Here is an 18,757-nt window from a genome sequence, read left to right on the forward strand (position 1 = left end):
ATTTAGGTGTGATCGAAAAAGTATAACATTATGGGGTGAATCATCAGACATAGACAATAAGTTGCTCCAAAAGTTATCTGTTCAAAATCTTATTATAGCATTCTGTGATGTTAAGACTACACTATATCAAGCTATTTTCTTAAACGCTCTTGTGTTTATTTTTTCTAGACACTAATTTTCTTTACCTATTATTGTAGGAAATTTTGCGCTAGGCGCCACATCCATCACTACAATGTGGATAGACCCCGCTTTTGAAAAGGCAAAATCTCTACAAGAATGGTAATATATATTCACATATTCTTATTAATGAACACTAAATATGTACTTATCATTCTGTACTAACTAAATACCCTGCAGGTCTTTATTTGAAAAGAAAAAACACTGAGACATTACTCTACTACCAAGTTTACAAATTAACACAACTAAAACATTGACAACTACAGATATTGCGGATCGTTTGTTCGATAATGAGGTAATATTCTTAAATTACTTCATAAAATTTATGTGTTTCAAAATTCTCACTCCTAACCTCTTCTATATTTCTATTTGTAGCTTAAATATTGTAAATTTAATGCAACAAGCAAAACTATACTAAATCTCGATGACCCGTATTATCCATCTTGCACCAAATGCTACAAAAAGATTGAACATAGCGATTTAAAATGTCCTTAGTGCCTCATGGAAAAAAGTGGTTATGAGGAAAGGTAACCCACAGAAAGATCCAAATTTATTTTAAACAATTTCAAAAATCAATATATGGGCTAATCGTTTCCTATTTAATGTTTTCTATTTCTAGGTTTCTTCTAAAGCTATATGTTTTTGCGAAGACTGCTGATAGTACAGAAATTGACAGAAGTACTGTTACATTGTTTGAAGCTACAAGATACTTGATTGGTTGCGATGTGGCATCGTACATACAATCAATATCAGAAAAGGTAATTTATTCTCTACTTGCAACTGTTTTCTATATTTCAAAAATAACGAGATTCATTGATCCTTTTTTCTTTCTAGAAAAAGAGGTTGTTAAATTTCCTCATTATAGGTATATCTTGTGTCTAATATCAAAATCTTAGTCGTCATTATGCTTTGTGGGAATAAAAGCATAAAAATTAGAGGTGAAGAGGAGATACTAACAATTATCCTACTGTTCTAGAGCGTAAATCATCAAAATTTTCAACTAACTCTTGGTATCTAAATGGCATACAAATGTTATACATCAAAAAAGGTCCTTATAATAAATATTAAGTTCACTTAGTAGGTATTCTATGTTTACGTCCTTTTTTTCATTTTTACTTGCTTCTTTGAATTCTAAAAAGCTTCGTTAATAGAAACAATCCTAAATACAGATTTACTTTTCTTACTCATACACTTTTCTTTGATACAGAATGAAGAATCCCTATTTTATCGTAGCTTGATGCTAAGTGCCAAAATAGAATACACATTTCTTGTCAGTCTTGATGCAAAATATGCCAGAGATCGAGCTGCACGATGCTTCATTGCTGAAGAAGTACGCGAAGTTAAAAACCCTATTATAGTTGACATACTAGATGAAGAAACAGAGTCAGAAAATACAATCAAGAAGACCCAAAAGGATAGAGTCCAAGAGGATGCTACTGAAAATCCAATAGCTCCTAAAAGGGTCAACCTTGTAAAGGATTTGTGATGCTTTATTCTCTATGAAAAGAGGCCACCTTTTTTTCCATTCTAGATCTAGCTACTTTTTTATTAGGTTAAGTTCAAATAGTTTTAGGTTCTAGATGGTTATTGCTTGCTTAGAATTTCAATATTTTAAACAATATAAGCAACTTTTGTTGGCATATCAACTAATATTTGTTATTAACATTTGCTAAATGTGTGCTTCTAATTTGATATAATTATACAATATCTGCTTTTATTTAATTACAATATATGTTATTAATCACTTATTGGATGTTGCGGGATATTGTTTATTACATACATGGCGCAAGGTAGATATACAATTAATAAACTCATTATATTTTAGCCTATTGTATACAACTATAATAAAAAAATTATTATTTTTCAATAAAGATCAACAAAAAATTTCCTGAGTCATTCGACGGAATAACAAATATATTGTTGTAAATACAATAAATTTAACTGATGGAATCAACAATGCCCACGAACAAGAAAGTGAACTAATAAATTTAGGTACTAACTAGCTCACAATTTATATTTACTTTTTCCTCTCAAACAACAAAAACAATGGTCACATTGTTTCCTTACAATAATTGATTTGTTTTATTCCAGTTAGTTTTTCTTTCTTATATTTTATAGTGGTTCGAACTATCTTTAGATCACCACAACCATATAGTACACCACAAGAAACTCCACATTCATAAAACTCACATAATTGTCTACATTAAACAGTGATGTTTTACAAGCCATAACGTGCAATCAGTAAAAGAGAATTCACCTTACCAATCAATCGTGCTTGTAAAATATTATCATTCCAAGCTTTGAGCCATGATAATTTGTAAAAAATAAGTTCGTTGAGGCTTTTCAAAAAGATAGAAAGAAAATAAGCAGAACATAAATTCCACATAATCAATACATAAGCGTACTAAAGTGCAAAACTTAACAAAACAAATGTGAAACAAGTGTTTAGTTTGTATATATACATGGGAAACTATACATAAGCGTACTTAATGTTGGATGTTGTTGAAACAATGTGTATGGAAGTTAGGGGTCTCTTTTTCCACATATATCATTCAAATTGAACAAATATTGTGACATTTCAATTTCTATCCCATGCTACTCAGTTGTTAGACCAAAATATATAACTGTGAGCCCAATATTTTCTCGGGAATTATCAACAAGTCTACAGAGGTTTTGTGAAATTGTTGATCTCTTAAGTGTAGCGTCGACTTTTCCCATACTTTTAAGTATAGCATTAACACATGTAGTGTTTGTTTCTCTTTGCAGCCAATAAAAGGGGTCAATCCGCAAAAGATCTTGATATTGAAGAACAAAGACCTATAAAAAAATGCAGAATAAATTGGTTCTTGAAAGCTCTTTCCGAACGATATATTATTTAAGGTAATACAATACTAATTTATTAATTACAGATATATCTATTCTATTTGTGCTATATTTATTATTAATTATTATTTTTTTGATATTTTTCTTCATAAATTTAGGTGAAATTGATTACATACCATCAATTTCATCTGTTCACAAGTTGGAAAATGTTCCTCCATGCACACATTGTTGGTCTATGAGGTTTGAACATGAAACACCGACTTTGTATTACAACGGTGGGTCAATTAAGCTTGCAAATGCTGTAGTTCCAACTCAACTCTAAAATTTATTTTCTCACGATCGGAAGTAGCACAAGAATTTCGCAAACACAATAGAGGATATAACAACATATTTTCATTTACATCTTTTGGCGTTCAACTTGATAATGATCTGGCATCTTCAAGACAAGAAGTTTATACCTTTAGAGCACAAGGTCAAATATATCATGATCTACCTTCTTTTATTCCACATGATAATACTCCACGTTATTTTCAGTTGTACTTTTTTGACACGGAAAATGAGGTATGCAATAGGATTTTAAAACTCAAAGAAGCCAATTGATCCGAAGAAGTTATGGCAATAATAAGACAGATTATGGATGCTAATCCTTATGCATAATTTTTTCGCTAGCTAAAGGGTCATTCAAGCTTTCAGAATTTAGAAATTCGAATTGTTTCACATACCAAACTAGATCAACTTGTCTACAACAAACCATCAATAGATCAAGTTGTTGCTTATTTAGATAGATGGAAACAATCCCAATATACCATTTGATAGAGAGATTATTGTTCATGAGCACTCAAGCAATATACATAGAGTTAAACATTATTATGGTTGTTATGACCCACTCCAGTATCCTCTACTTTTCCCAAATGGTAAATCAGGTTGGCACCAAGGAATACAAAAACAACATAAAACAAAAAAAGGTTCACATGGGACCGGAGCTACAAGCCTCAATCAAAATATTTCTACATTTGCATCCACTGATGAGGTGTTTGACAATGAACAACAAGGTATAGTTTTGAAACAAATTTACACAAAATCTTATATTTTGGTAATTAAAATTCTCATATCAATGTTTTTAAATTTTTTTCTAGGTGTACGATGAGGAGGTAAACATTGTGTCTCAGATAGAGAGTACTACTGCTATAAGCTGCAAATACATCATGGAGAAGACACGATAATGCTATTGTGCAGACGATTGTTCCAATAATTTCTTGTTGACATGTACATCAAGCTGGAAACAACACGACTTGAATATTTTAGATTGGAGTAATCAATCTTAGAAGGGAAATTTTGCAGGGTATATTTGACAGTATTCTGGCGGGAGAAATTAGAAGAGCTAAAGTAGGCCAAAGAGTAATACTTCCAGCATCATTCGTCGGAGGTCCTAGGGACATGCATCATAGATATGTAGATGCAATGTCTTTGGTTTAATGTTTTGGAAAGCCAGATCTATTTATCACAATGACATGTAATCCCGATTGGGTGGAGATAAAAGAAAATTTGTTAGAAGGACAACTTCCTCAAGACAGACCTGACTTGGTGACTAGAGTCTTTAGAGCAAAGCTACAAGATTTAAAAGATCAGCTATTCAAGAAAAAGATATTTGGTCCTATTGCAGCACATGTTTTTGTGGTTGAATTTCAAAAAAGAGGACTACCACACATACACCTTTTATTGATACTTGAACAAGGATACAAGGTAACATCGGCAGATGACTATGATAAGTTTATTGCCGCTGAACTTCCGAATAAGGAAGAATTTCTAATCTTGTATGATTTGATTATCAAGCATATGATACATGGTCCTAGTGGAAATAGTCATCCAGTAAATTCATGTATGAAAGATGGACAATGCAAGAATTACTATCCTCGTCCATTTAGTAATAAATCACTACAAAGAAAGGATGGATATCCTATTTATAAGAGACGAAATGATGGAAAAAGAGAAGAGGTTTGAGGCATGACAATGAACAATCAGTGGGTCGTTCCATATAATCTTTATTTGCTTACTAGATATAATTGTCACATCAACGTAGAGTCTTGTTCGGGAGTAAAAGCAATAAAGCATCTCTACAAGTATATCTATAAAAAAAGTCATGATAGGTGTGCTGTTTATATCGAATTGGATGATGGAGAAAAAGTTATCGATGAAATTAGCAGCTTTCAAGATGCACGGTGGGTGACTGCACCAGAAGCACTATGGAGAATTTATGAATTCAATCTCAGTGAAATGCAGCCTCCCGTCATTAACCTTCAACTTCATCTCCCAAATAAACAAACAGGTAAGCTATATATATCCAGCAATTATACTAATTTAACTTATGATGAATGGATGATATTTTTTAAACTTTATTTATTAAATTTAAAATGAAAAAATAAAAAAGAGTTGGTTCATAAATACTATATTCTGACAATGTGAATTTTGTGTTAGTTTAATCAAAGTTATTTTATTTTTGTGCTAGAAAAATTAGTACAGTGATTTTTGTGAAAGAAAACAAAATGATAGTTAAGTTAGTATGAATTTTACCTAATATTCTCTTTACCAATTTGCTTGGAATTGACATGTTATTTTATAGGCAAGTTCAAACAAAATTATTGACTATTCATTTTGACTAATAAATCTATCTGAAAATTATGTAATTGTACCATTACGATCTCTAATTAGTACATGTTGTTTGCTTGATTATAAATGGTACTATTTTTCTGAAAAATTACATCAACATTACTCGTGATATATATATTTGAGCAAACTTCAGCCAATCATGTCATTAACTTATCTAACATAAAGATTAGCCATGTTCAATATATATATATATACATACATACATACATATATACATACATACATACATACATACATATATATATATATATATATATATATATATATCAAATGAAAATTTCAAAATCTAAGAAAAATAATGAATAAATAGTTGAAGAACCTTTTCGTGCCACGGTCCTAGACTCGAAAGAAGGGAAATATTTCCTAAATGCCCTGTAGCCTCTCAAAGAAAAGTACAGATGTCTCTGTACCATTCCGCAATACTCTACTAGAAACGACTTCATAGACACCCTAGGACACTTGAACTTTGTGCTCTGATACCAAGTTTGTAACGCCCCGAAATTGGGTCCCGAGACGTCATACGGTGCTTAGGGTCACAAGTGACCCCAAGCTAACCCTTCTACTGGCATAACTCATAAGTAACTAAATAAAAATACAAATCCATACAAATCAGCAGAAATTAACTTTTTTCTGAATCTGATCGATACAAAAATGGAATTTTACAAGATTATAATTCTGTCTTTACAACCAAAACTGAAGAGAAATACATCAACCTCTACTGACTCTCTATGAAGCCGCTACTAAAACTAACTGTAGGTAGCTGGGTCATGACTCCCGACTACCCCAACTCAATACGACTGAATAAAGAAAATACAACACTATAAACTCTGCATAACTAACCCAAGCCCTTGAATCAAAAGGACTCATCACCTGCTGACTGAATACCACAAACTGACTGTATCTGAAGGTGCAACTATACCTTGTACCTGCATTCCGAGAAAATGTAGCGCACATACAAATATATGGGTCAGTACCATGAAAAAGTACCTAGCATATAGGGGTGCAATGCATATATAAAATAATATCTTAATATCATCACAGTTTATAAAATTATCCATACTGTATAGATGACTCACTTAGTTCGAATTAAATGATCGAAATCACGGATGAATAATACATTTAAAGTAAAACAAGTGAGTCAGTACAACACGTTCTCAATTCACTTTCATCTCAATTTCAAATCTTCAAAACAACCAAATCTCATGTCAATTCCCTTTAGAATATATTCATTACATCAATATGTTTTCATCTCAGATAGAAGAGTACACATACACACATTGGGAGATCTCATAATCGACATAAATCATGTGAGCCACATAGATTCCAACGTACAACCCACATTGGGGAGAGTCGTCCTATCCTTTTCATCAGAGTAGGACTATAAGTATCAAATCTAAAAACTAGTGATCACTATATATAATCACCCTCAATTTCGGCTCCTATGGGGGCACGTAGTTCTAGGGAAGTACCAACACAGCTATACCTCCCACTCAGTGATAAAGACTACTCCCAGACTTAGCTCAGATCTTTTAAAAGAAAATCCACCACAAAATAATTCAGCAATTCACAACGGGAGCCATCATGCTACCCCTTTTTCATAATAAATCAAAATGTGGATCTTTTTTCTCATTCGAGTTCAAAAATAACTCTTTTATGACCAAAGGGTCAAATCTTTCAAATCTCAAGATGTGTATAACACATTACTTTCACAAAAATCATAATTCTCAAATAGGGTTCAAAACCCATATATCAATACTTGAGCAAAATATTTCAAGATTCACACTTTATGTAGCAACATGTATAATTCATACCAAAATTTGAAAATTCAACTTAAATCATGAATGTTCATATTAAGCTCATGGAATTCATCTTTAAAACATCAAAATATCACAGTTTCTTCAACAAGAATATTTCCATCTCAAATTCATAAGTAAAGCATGTAAAATCATGTGTCTTCATAAAATAATATAAATTTTGGGCACAAGAACGAAAGGATATTCTTGTTGATATCCCCACATTCCTCTATAGTAACAAAATTGTTGAAAGATTGGACCTTCAAATCTTGATTGTGCAACCCTAATTGTTTTTCTCTTATTGTTCTCTTGAATGATTTGCTTACACTGATAATAGGGTTATGATGTGTTTAGGAGCAGTTAAATTCGTAGGGTTATGTTTAGGGATGTGTAAGGAATGTTAAAAGGCTTAGTTATCCTCGAAATAATCCAAAAATGGAGTGTTTTCATTGCTGAAACCCTAAGCGTGCGTTGCACACCTGATCGCATATACTAGGGTATGTACCGCACACCTTATCGCACAAACTAAGGTATGCGTCGCATACCTTATTGCACATTCATACTGCCTCTCACAAAAATCGGTATAACTCATCACTCGGGTATTGGATTTTTACGAAATTGGTATCGTTGGAAAGCTAATTCAATTATCTACAATTTGGTAGGTCTTGGGATGAAAAGTCCATGTATATTAAGAGATATACACGTTTGAAGTAGACCATTGTAAAATCAAATATCAAATGTTAGACAAATCAAATGGTCTTAGCTCAACTTGGCTCTAAATGATTTATATGAACATTGTTGACCTCAAGAGCACTTTACATACTAGGATAAAGATCATGAAACTTGTATTAACATTCAACTCATTTGGATTAGAGCTTAGATGCGCAGGAACGTTGGTTAGAATTCTAGCACAAAAATACGGGGTATTACATTATCTCCCCCTTGGGAACATTTGTCCTCGAATGTGGATAATTAAGATGAAACACAAAAGAATCTTAATCTTTAAGATAACTTGTAAAACTAATATAAACTGAATCACTGAATCTCAAACATAATGAGTCACTGAACTGAACTGCATATGCTTGAATTCTCATGAAAATAATTATATGGCTCAGATAGAAATATGAGTGTCAACTTATATGTAACCATTACTTTGCGCTGGATCTAATCTCATGAGTAAAAGATGAGAGTTTTATGACATGAAAACTTAGGGTATTACAACATCCCCCTCATGGGATCGTTCATCCCGAATGATAATAATTTTGTGAAAATACTAGGAAGAGAATGTGACATTATACAAGATACTTACAAACTGAATCATGACTCAATATCTGAAACTGAAACTGATGCATGAACTGAGCTAAATCATTCGAAATTCTATCATGAAACTGAATTTTGAGCTGACTCTACTTTACTTGCTTCAAGAAACTGATACATGTCGAGAGTCGAGGATCACTTGAAGTGTTCCGATCCATTAATACATCTTGAACTGAGAAGTGATAACTTATGCAAGTGTGAATCATAAGACAACAAGACTTAGATCATACAAGGGGTATTACACCGTCTGGACTAAAACACTTGGAAAATTGAGATTATGCGCTGAACACTTATGAAATGAGTCATGTTTAAATTGCCAAATTTGAAACATGATGCTTGGATTGAATGGAATTATCTCATGAAATAGTAATACTCATGAAACTTTAGATAGTAATACTAGATGAGAAGTTGGAACTCTATAAGAGCTTATCGGCTTGCTTGTTAACTGGATTACAGGCTATATAGGCTGGATCATACTGACTACCCATACTCAAATGGAGTTATTCTTTAGTACTTTTCTACGAAATTCTATTTTTGGGCATGCTCTAAACAAGACATTTGACTAAGGAATTACAACATTGATATAACTCTATAGCATGGAATATAATTATATTACTCATAAACTAGGATAGGATTGCTAGGTCGTAGGCAACGCAACTTCTTACTTTCAAGCTTAGCATCACTTCTCAAATGCTCTCTCAACTATACCATTCCCCTTAAATATCATACTCATTTAATTCAACTTATAATTCTCATATTGGTACTGCGAAATCTTTCTACTAAGGTCTAAACTAAACTAAGTTCTCTCACCATGATCAAGCCTAACACTAAATCACAAGATACAACATGCCAAACCACAATATTAGTCTAAACCACAAGGTTCAATATTCTATATCTTCTTAGAGCTCACACCCTAAACATAACACACCTTACCACTTCAATGACTAATTTAAAACTCTTGATATGGATTCACTAGTGCATATTGCATAAGTCATATTACATCCAACATGATATTCAAGCCAATCATTAAAACCACATATAACTTTAAGGCAAATACCCCTAAAGGCATACTCCACATATTCTCGAGATTAAACCATAATTTTATCATTCTAAGATCTACAAATAAATGCTAAACTCATAAGAATAAACTAATTTCGAACTTACCGACTTCATTCTTGAACAACCCATCCATATGCCATCCTTAATTCCTAGCTTCAATAATCATCATCAAAGACTTACACTCTCATTTGCAACCATATCTACATCTCTAATCACATAATCATAGCCTACCAAGATCACACTTCTATACTTATATTTTTCCCAAACCATGAGAATAAAATCATACTAAAAAGACTCAACATCTTCAATCATAACTCCTTAACTTAGCTATCAAGAACATCATAAATTATCTAACTAGCCTTTCTCCACCTAGAAACTCAACGTTACTACTAACCCCACAACATGCAATAATCTTCGAAAAATAATGCAGCACCATAGCACCTTGGCCACACCTCTACACCATACTTAATTATGAACACATGATCTTACACTCCTACATACACTGTTCAGGCCTACTAGATAACCTTTATATAACTAGCATCAACAACCGAACCATCAACTGTTCAACTTAATGTCTAGTGCTAAACATGATTTACAACCCAATCTCACACACAATTTTCACTTCAAAACTATAGAACATAGCAATAAGAAAAACTAGTACACAATGACAATCGATCATAATCATATGGCCTATCTTGTTCATAATCTATTAACACATCCTGCTTCTTCACATCATTACTATTTACCCATCTTCACACCTAAATTACTTTCATAGCTCTATAAATTTCAACTAAACTTTCTCTTGCAATCTCAGGAAAGCCTAAATTAACAATACTCAACCACCAAGTACTTCCATCAAAACCTATACTTTCCTAGCACAACAAATACCATCAATAACTCTTTTCATACTTCAAGAAAACAACAATCCACCTTAACTAATAATATCCTTCTCTAACTTCACTAAACTAACAAACAAGGGTATATTACTTCATTACTAATTCAATCATAAGCAAAAATTCAGCTATGCATATTCAATAAATCGCCCTTACCACCATTCTTGCCACTACACTTCTAAACCCACAAGTTCAACTAACACAAGACTTTCAACTAAACATTACTACTTCTGTCACTACGCAGAAACCCACACTTTCAACTAACACCAGAACAACAAGTTGCTAGTGAATCGAAATAGGCCTCACACGGATTCACTAGACTTTGGTTTTATGTTTTGATTAAGAAAATTATATGAATAACAAAGTAACTATTCTAGTGAATCGAAATAGGCCTCACACGACTTCACTAGACTTTGATTTTTCACAAACATAATGATAACAAGATTACATAATACAAGAGATAGAAACTTGACACACTACATTCAACGATCTAAATACACCTTACTCTATCTTAATTAAAAAACTCATAAGAAAGAGAGAATAATTTTAAATTTGAGGGACTTATAACACACTAGAAGGCTCCTCTCAAGCTGCTTGGTTTAACTTTTGAAACTTCTGCTAGCAAATATAAGAGCATTATTTGGGGAGGAAATTGAAACTTGTCGAACATGTTACCTCAAGAACAGTACATAGATAGAGAAGTATAGATTATTATTATGGATTTTGAGGAGAAATTTGAAAGCATATCTGACTCGGGCTTAGTGCACAATTTCTATAGGCCTGATAAAGCACTTCAGTTTTTGGAACTCAAAAGTACTGACAGGATACTTTCTAGCTCTCTTACAGTCTATAACTATCTATGAAGAATAAAACTCAACTATTTCTGATACATTGGAAATGAGGCTGAGTTTCCCAGAATAAAGTAAGATAAGAATTTATATAAGTTTCTTAGAGAACCTTTTCATGGAACGGTCCTAGACTTGAAAGTAGGAAAATATTTCCAAAATGCCCTATAGCCTCTCAAAGAAAATTACAAACGTCTCTGTACCATTCCGCAAGACTCTACTAGACACGGCTTCATAGACACCCTAGGACACTTGAACTCTGTGCTCTGATACCAAGTTTATAACGCCCTAAAATTGGGTCCCAAGACGTCACACGGTGCTTAGGATCACAAGTGACCCCAAGCTAACCCTTCTACTGGCATAACTCATAAGCAACTAAATAAAAATACAAATCCAAACAAATCAGTAGAAATTAACTTTTTTCTGAATCTGATCGATACAAAAATGGAATTTTACAAGCTTATAATTCTGCCTTTACAACCAAAACTGAAGCGAAATACATCAACTTCTACTGACTGTCTATGAAGCCTCTACTAAAACTGACTGTAGGTAGCCGGGTCATGACTCCCGATTACGCCAACTCAATACGACTGAATAAAATGCAACACTATAAACTCTGCATAACTAACCCAAGCTCTTAAATCAAAAGGACTCATCACCTGCTGACTGGATACCACAAACTGACTGGATCTGAAGGTGCAACTATACCTTGTACCTATATTCCGAGAAAATGTAGCCCACATACGAATATGTGGGTTAGTACCATGGAAAAGTACCGAGCATATGGGGGTGCAATGCATATATAAAATAATATCTTAATATCATCACAGTTTATAAATAATCCATGCTGATATAGATGACTCACTTAGCTCGAATTAAATCATCGAAATCATGGATGAATAATACATGTAAAGTAAAACAAGTGAGTCATTACAATACGTTCTCAATTCACTTTTATCTCAATTTCAAATCATCAAAACAATCAAATCTCATGTTAATTCTCTTTAGAATATATTCATTATATCTTTTAAGAATAATGACTTTCTCAAAGTTAGCCTTTTAAGAAAATATGTTTTCATCTCAGATAGAAGAGTACACATACACACATTGGGAGATCTCATAACTGACATAAATCATGTGAGCCACATAGAGTCCAACGTACAACCCACGTTGGGGAGAGCCGTCCTATCCTTGCCATCGGAGTAGGACTATAAGTATCAAATCCAAAAACTAGTGATCACTATATATAATCACCCTCAATTCCAGCTCCTACGGGGGCACATAGTTCTAGGGAAGTACCAACACAACTATACCTCCCACTCGGTGATAAAGACTACTCCCAGACCTAGCTCAGATCTTTTCAAAGAAAATCCACCACAAAATAATTCAGCAATTCATAACGGGAGCCATCATGCTACCCCTTTTTCATAATAAATCAAAATGTGGATTTCTTTTCTCATTCGAGTTCAAAAACAACTCTTTCAAGACCAAAATGTCAAAACATTCAAATGTCAAGGTGTTCATAACACATTACTTTCACAAAAATCATAATTCTCAAATAGGGTTCAAAACCCATATATCAATACTTGAGCAAAATATTTCAAGATTCACACTTTATGTAGCAACATGTATAATTCATACCAAAATCTGGAAATTTAACTTAAATCATGAATGTTAACATTAAGCTCATGGAATTCATCTTTAAAACATCAAAATATCATAGTTTCTTCAACAAGAATATTTCTATCTCAAATTCATAAGTAAAGCATGTAAAATCAAGTGTCTTCATAAAATAAAATAAATTTTGGGCACAAGAACGAAAGGATGTTCTTGTTGATATCCCCACATACCTCTATAGTAACGAAATTATTGAAAGATTGGACCTTCAAATCTTGATTGTGCAACCCTAATTGTTTTGCTCTTATTGTTCTCTTGAATGATGTACTTACACTAACAATAGGGTTATGATGTGTTTAGGAGCAGTTAAATTTGTAGGGTTATGTTTAGGGACGTGTAAGGAATGTTAAAATGCTTAATTATCCTTGAAATAACTCAAAAACAGAGTGTTTTCGTTGTTGAAACCCTAAGTGTGCATCGCACACCTGATTGCATATGCGAGGATATGCGCTGCACACCTTATCATACAAGCTAAGGTATGCGTCGCATACCTTATCGCACATCCATACTGCCTCTCACAAAAATAGCCATAACTCATTACTCTGGTATTGGATTTTTGCAAAATTGATATCGTTGGAAAGATAATTCAATTATCTACAATTTGGTAGGTCTTGGGATGAAAAATTCCATGTATATTAAGAGATATACACGATTGAAGTAGACCCTTGTAGAATCGAATATCAAATGTTAGACAAATCAAATGGTCTTAGCTCAACTTGGCTCTAAATGATTTATAAGAACATTGCTGACCTAAAGAGCACTTAACATACTAGGATAAAGATCATAAAACTTGTATTCACATTCAACTCATTTGGATTAGAGGTTAGACGCGCAGGAACGACGATTAGAATTCTAGCATGAAAATACGGGGTATTATAGATACTATTTGAGATTGTTATTGAATCACGTACCAGGACCGACATTATTTGAAAACTTTCTATCTGTTAATGGAAGGAGGTGCAAAACTTTCAAGGAAGCTACAAAAGAAAGAGGTTTACTGGAATCAGATAACAATATTTTTGAATGCTTACGTGAGGCCGTAGTCTTCAAAATGCCATCAGCTTTGAGATATTTATTTGGAATAATTTTGGTTCATTGTAATCCGACGGATGTTAGAATGGTCTGGGATACATATTATGATGATATGTCAGAAGATTTTAAAAGAATACATGAAAATTCTCCTACTGTTAGAATGGTCTGGGATACATAGTATGATGATATGTAGGAAGATTTTAAAAGAATACATGAAAATTCTCCTACTGCTCAACTTCAATGCACATTAAAAAGTATAAATCTTTTCTTAGAGAGCATGGGTAAAAGAATTAAAAACTATGACATTCCTAAACTTAAGCAGAGGTTAGATGATGGAATTATATCGGAATACAGAGAAATACGTGAAGAAAAATCTATAATAGTGTCTCAAGAAGACTTGGATGCACAAACAAAGCTAAATCCTGAACAAGAACAAGCATTCAAGATCGTATTGGTCCTGGAGGGACTGGAAAAACTTTTTTATATCGTGCACTACTTGCAAATATCAGATCAAGAGGCATGATAGCATTAGCAATGACAACAAGTAAGGTGTAGCAGTGGCTCTTTTATTAGGAGGTTGTACAGCTCATTCTAGATTTGAGATATCGCTTCAGACAACTGATGCGACTGTCACACGTATGTCAAAGCAAAGCGGTGGAGCTAAATTGATTCATAAAGCCACGCTGATTATTTGGGATGAAGTGCCTATGGCCAGTTGTCGGACAATTTAAATAGTTGATAGGAGCTTCAGAGATATACTGGACATTAATGAACCATTTGGTGGAAAAGTAATGGTTATCGGAGGAGATTTTCGTCAAGTACTTCCAGTAATCCCAAAATCTATAAGGGCTGAAACGATAAATGCAAGTTTGGTAAAATCATACTTATGGAATCATATGGAAAGGATTAAGTTAACAATAAATATGAGAGCAAGAACAGATCCATCTTTCAGTGAATTCTTACTGCGTATAGGTAATGGAGAGGAGCCTACAATAAGAGATAATTTGGTACTTCTTCCAAAAGAAATGGTTATTCAAAATATGAGCAGTAGTACTAGTGAAGATACATTGGTAGAACATATATTTCCATCTATGGATAAAAATTTAAGTTGTGCAAAATACATGACAGAACGGGCTATTTTAGCAAGCAGAAATGAATACGTTGATCAACTAAACGAAATGTTAATTTTTAAATTTCCAGGTGAAAGTAGGACGTTTCTGAGTTTCGACTCTGCAGAAGATGATACTAACAATTATTATCCGAAATATTACTTAAATAATCTCATACCAAACGGTCTCCCTCCACACAGGTATGTTCTTACATATATCATTCAAACTTATATCAAAAGTGGCAGCATAATTCCTAAAGCTACATAAATTCCATTAAGAAAGCCAAAATTTACTTTCCAACTAAAAAACATCTCTTACTATAATCATATTACCTATTTTGGATAATTCAGTAGCATTCCAGGCAACAACACAAATTTAGGCATTCTGACAAAATGTGAAAATAGGTTCACTTTCTCTCTAGCCTCCCTTAAGTATATGGGTATGTCTCCTTTCCCAATTATTATTACATTGCTCTTTGTTTACATATCTACTCATACCCAGATGCTTTCTTCCTTATATATAGAAAAACACAGAAATATTTATTTTGTAGCACATGAAACATTTACATCAAAGTGATAACCAAATACCACGTATGACTTCCTAAAGTGCACAATCTAAATATTCATGAAACAGCAAAGTACCAGATCAAACACATACAATTGATGTGCAAAATAAAACTAGCAATCAAAATTTTAAGAAGGCAAAAGCTTGGAACAACTACTAAATAAACTGACTATATATAATGCTAACCTTTAGTTGTGTGATAAAATTCATAGGTTTGTTCACAAATTTAGTGGGATTTGCAAACTTTGTTGTTATTAGCATGAATTTTATGATATTATCCAAACCTATAAATTTTATCACACAACTAAAGGTTAGCATTATATATAATCAGTTTATTTAGTAGTTGTTCCACGCTTTTACCTTCTTAAAATTTGGATTCCTAGTTCTATTTTGCACATCAATTGTATGTGTTTAACTAGTAATTTGCTATTTCATGAATATTTAGATGTACACTTTAGGAAGTCATACATAGTATTTGGTTATCACTTTGATGTAAATGTTTCATGTGCTACATAATCAATATTTCTGTGTTTTTCTATATATGAGGAAGAAAGCAGCTGGGTATGAGTAGATATGTAAACAAAGATCAATGTAATAATAATTGAGGAAGGAGACATGCCCATATACTTAAGGAAGGCTAGAGAGAAAGTGAACCTATTTTTACATTTTGTCAGAATGCCTAAATTTTTGTTGTTGCCTGGAATGCTACTGAATTATCCAAAATAGGTAATATAATTCTAGTAAGAGATGTTTTTTAGTTGGAAAGCAAATTTTGGCTTTCTTAATGGAATTTATGTAGCTTTAGGAATTATACTACCACTTTTGATATAAGTTTGAATGATATATGTAAGAACATACCTGTGTGGAGGGAGACCATTTGGTGTGAGAATATTTAAGTAATCTTCCTGATAATAATTATTAGTATCATCTTCTGCAAAGTCGAAACTCAGAAACGTCCTACTTTCACCTAAAAATCTGAAAATTAACATTTCGTTTAGTTGATCAACATATTCATTTTGGTTTGCTGGAATAGCCCGTTCTGTCATGTATTTTGCACAACTTGCATTTTTACCCATAGATGGAAATATATGTTCTACCAATGTATTTTCACCAGTACTACTGCTCGTATTTTGAATAACCATTTCTGTTAGAAGAAGTACCAAATTATCTCTTATTGTAGGCTCATCTCCATTACCTATATGCAGTAGAAATTCACTGAAAGATGGATCTGCTCTTGCTCTCATATTTCTTGTTAACTTAATCCTTTCCATATAATTCCATAAGTATGATTTTACCAAACTTGTATTTACCGTTTCAATCCTTGTAGATTTTGAAATTACTGGAAGTACTTGACAAAAATCTCTTCCGAAAACCATTACTTTTCCACCAAACGGTTCATTAATGTCCAGTATATCTCTGAAGCTTCTATCAACTGTTTCAATTATCCGACGGCTGGCCATAGGTGCTTTATCCCAAATAATTAGATTGGCTTTATGAATCAATTTAGCTCCACCACTTTTCTTTGACATACGTGTGACAGTCGCATCTGTTGTCTGAAGCAGTATATCAAATCTAGAATGAGCGGTACAACCTCCTGATAAAAGAGCTGTTGATACACCACTTGTGCCGTTTCTAATGCTATCGTGCCTCTTGATCTGATATTTGCAATTAATGCACGATATAAGAAATTTTTTCCGGTCCCTCCAGGTCCATCGACAAAGAATAATCCTGATTGTCCAGACTCTATCCTTTCCAATATGATCTTGAATGTTTGTTGTTGTTTAGGATTTAGCTTTGTTTGTGCATCCAAGTCTTCTGGAGACACTATTATAGATTTTTCTTCACGTATTTCTCGACATTCCGATATAATTCCATCGTCCAATCTCTGCTCACGTTTAGTAATGTCATAGTTTTCAATTCTCTTACCCATTCTCTCTAAGAAATGATTTATGTTTTTCAATGTGCATTGAAGTTGAGCATTAGGAGAATTTTTATGTATTCTTTTAAAATCTTCCAACATATCATCATAATATGTATCCCAGACCATTCTAACATCCGTTGGATTACAATAAATCAAAATTATTGTAAATAAATTTCTCAAAGCTGATGTCATTTTGAAGACTACGGCCTCACATAAGCATTCAGAAATACTGTTATCTGATTCCAATAAACCTTTTTGTTTTGCAGCTTCCTTGAATGTTTCGCACCTCCTTCCATTAATAGATATTAAGTTTTCAAATGATGTCGGTCCTGGTACGTGATTGAATAACAATCTCAAATAGTATCTTTCGCCTTCTCCTGGGTTAGCTGTGATATTAAAATAGAAAGACTTAAGTAAATTGAATTTAAACATAAAAATGTTAAAAGTGATTCTATTGGATGCCTTACCAACAGCAATTCGACCAATAATAAATCTTGATTTTCTTGGTGTCCAAATCTTATCCTAAGGGTTCCAAACATAGTACTCTGAAAATTCCCTGTATAGATATTTACGCGCTTTGCTATCAACCGAACATCTTCAAAAATATTCTGTGAGCATGGTTTGCGAGGCGTATTCCCATGCAACAACATTTTTCAAATTTTGTTTGCTCCAATAGGACACTACAATATGAAAAACTATATTAGGAATAATAATAATTGACAAACAAATATATGTAAATATGGATATACTTAATGGTTATTTTTGCATGTAGGGAATGATTTTAATGAGTTATACTAACTATCTGACAACTATTTATTCATTATTTTTCTTAAATTTTGAAATTTTCATTTGATATATATATATATATATATATATATAT

The 18,757-nt window shown here is 32.8% G+C and overlaps 2 protein-coding genes across 2 annotated transcripts; one reads left to right on the plus strand and one right to left on the minus strand.

Annotated features, from left to right (window-relative positions):
* Window positions 1–4,506: 4,506 nt before the first annotated feature.
* LOC107844258 lies at window positions 4,507–5,001 on the plus strand. The gene has a single exon (XM_016688718.1). It carries the CDS (start codon window positions 4,507–4,509, stop codon window positions 4,999–5,001), a length of 495 nt encoding a protein of 164 aa, XP_016544204.1.
* Window positions 5,002–15,954: 10,953 nt separating this feature from the next.
* On the minus strand, window positions 15,955–17,416 carry LOC107844257. Its single transcript, XM_047397666.1, has 2 exons — window positions 16,815–17,416; window positions 15,955–16,006 (listed from the first exon to the last, which is right to left on the minus strand). The coding sequence occupies exons 1-2, from the start codon at window positions 17,414–17,416 to the stop codon at window positions 15,955–15,957; spliced, it is 654 nt and encodes a 217-aa protein (XP_047253622.1).
* Window positions 17,417–18,757: the final 1,341 nt, after the last annotated feature.

The sequence above is a fragment of the Capsicum annuum genome, chromosome 10, assembly GCF_002878395.1.
Source record: "Capsicum annuum cultivar UCD-10X-F1 chromosome 10, UCD10Xv1.1, whole genome shotgun sequence".
NCBI lineage: Eukaryota > Viridiplantae > Streptophyta > Magnoliopsida > Solanales > Solanaceae > Capsicum > Capsicum annuum.

Coding starts and splice junctions, on each gene's coding strand:
- LOC107844258 (XM_016688718.1), top strand. CDS start 4,507: ATGACATGTAATCCCGATTGGGTGGAGATAAAAGAAAATTTGTTAGAA.
- LOC107844257 (XM_047397666.1), bottom strand. CDS start 17,416: ATGGCCAGCCGTCGGATAATTGAAACAGTTGATAGAAGCTTCAGAGAT. Junction 16,007..16,814: donor AATGGTCTCCCTCCACACAG/GTATGTTCTTAC, acceptor ATGAATATTTAG/ATTGTGCACTTTAGGAAGTC.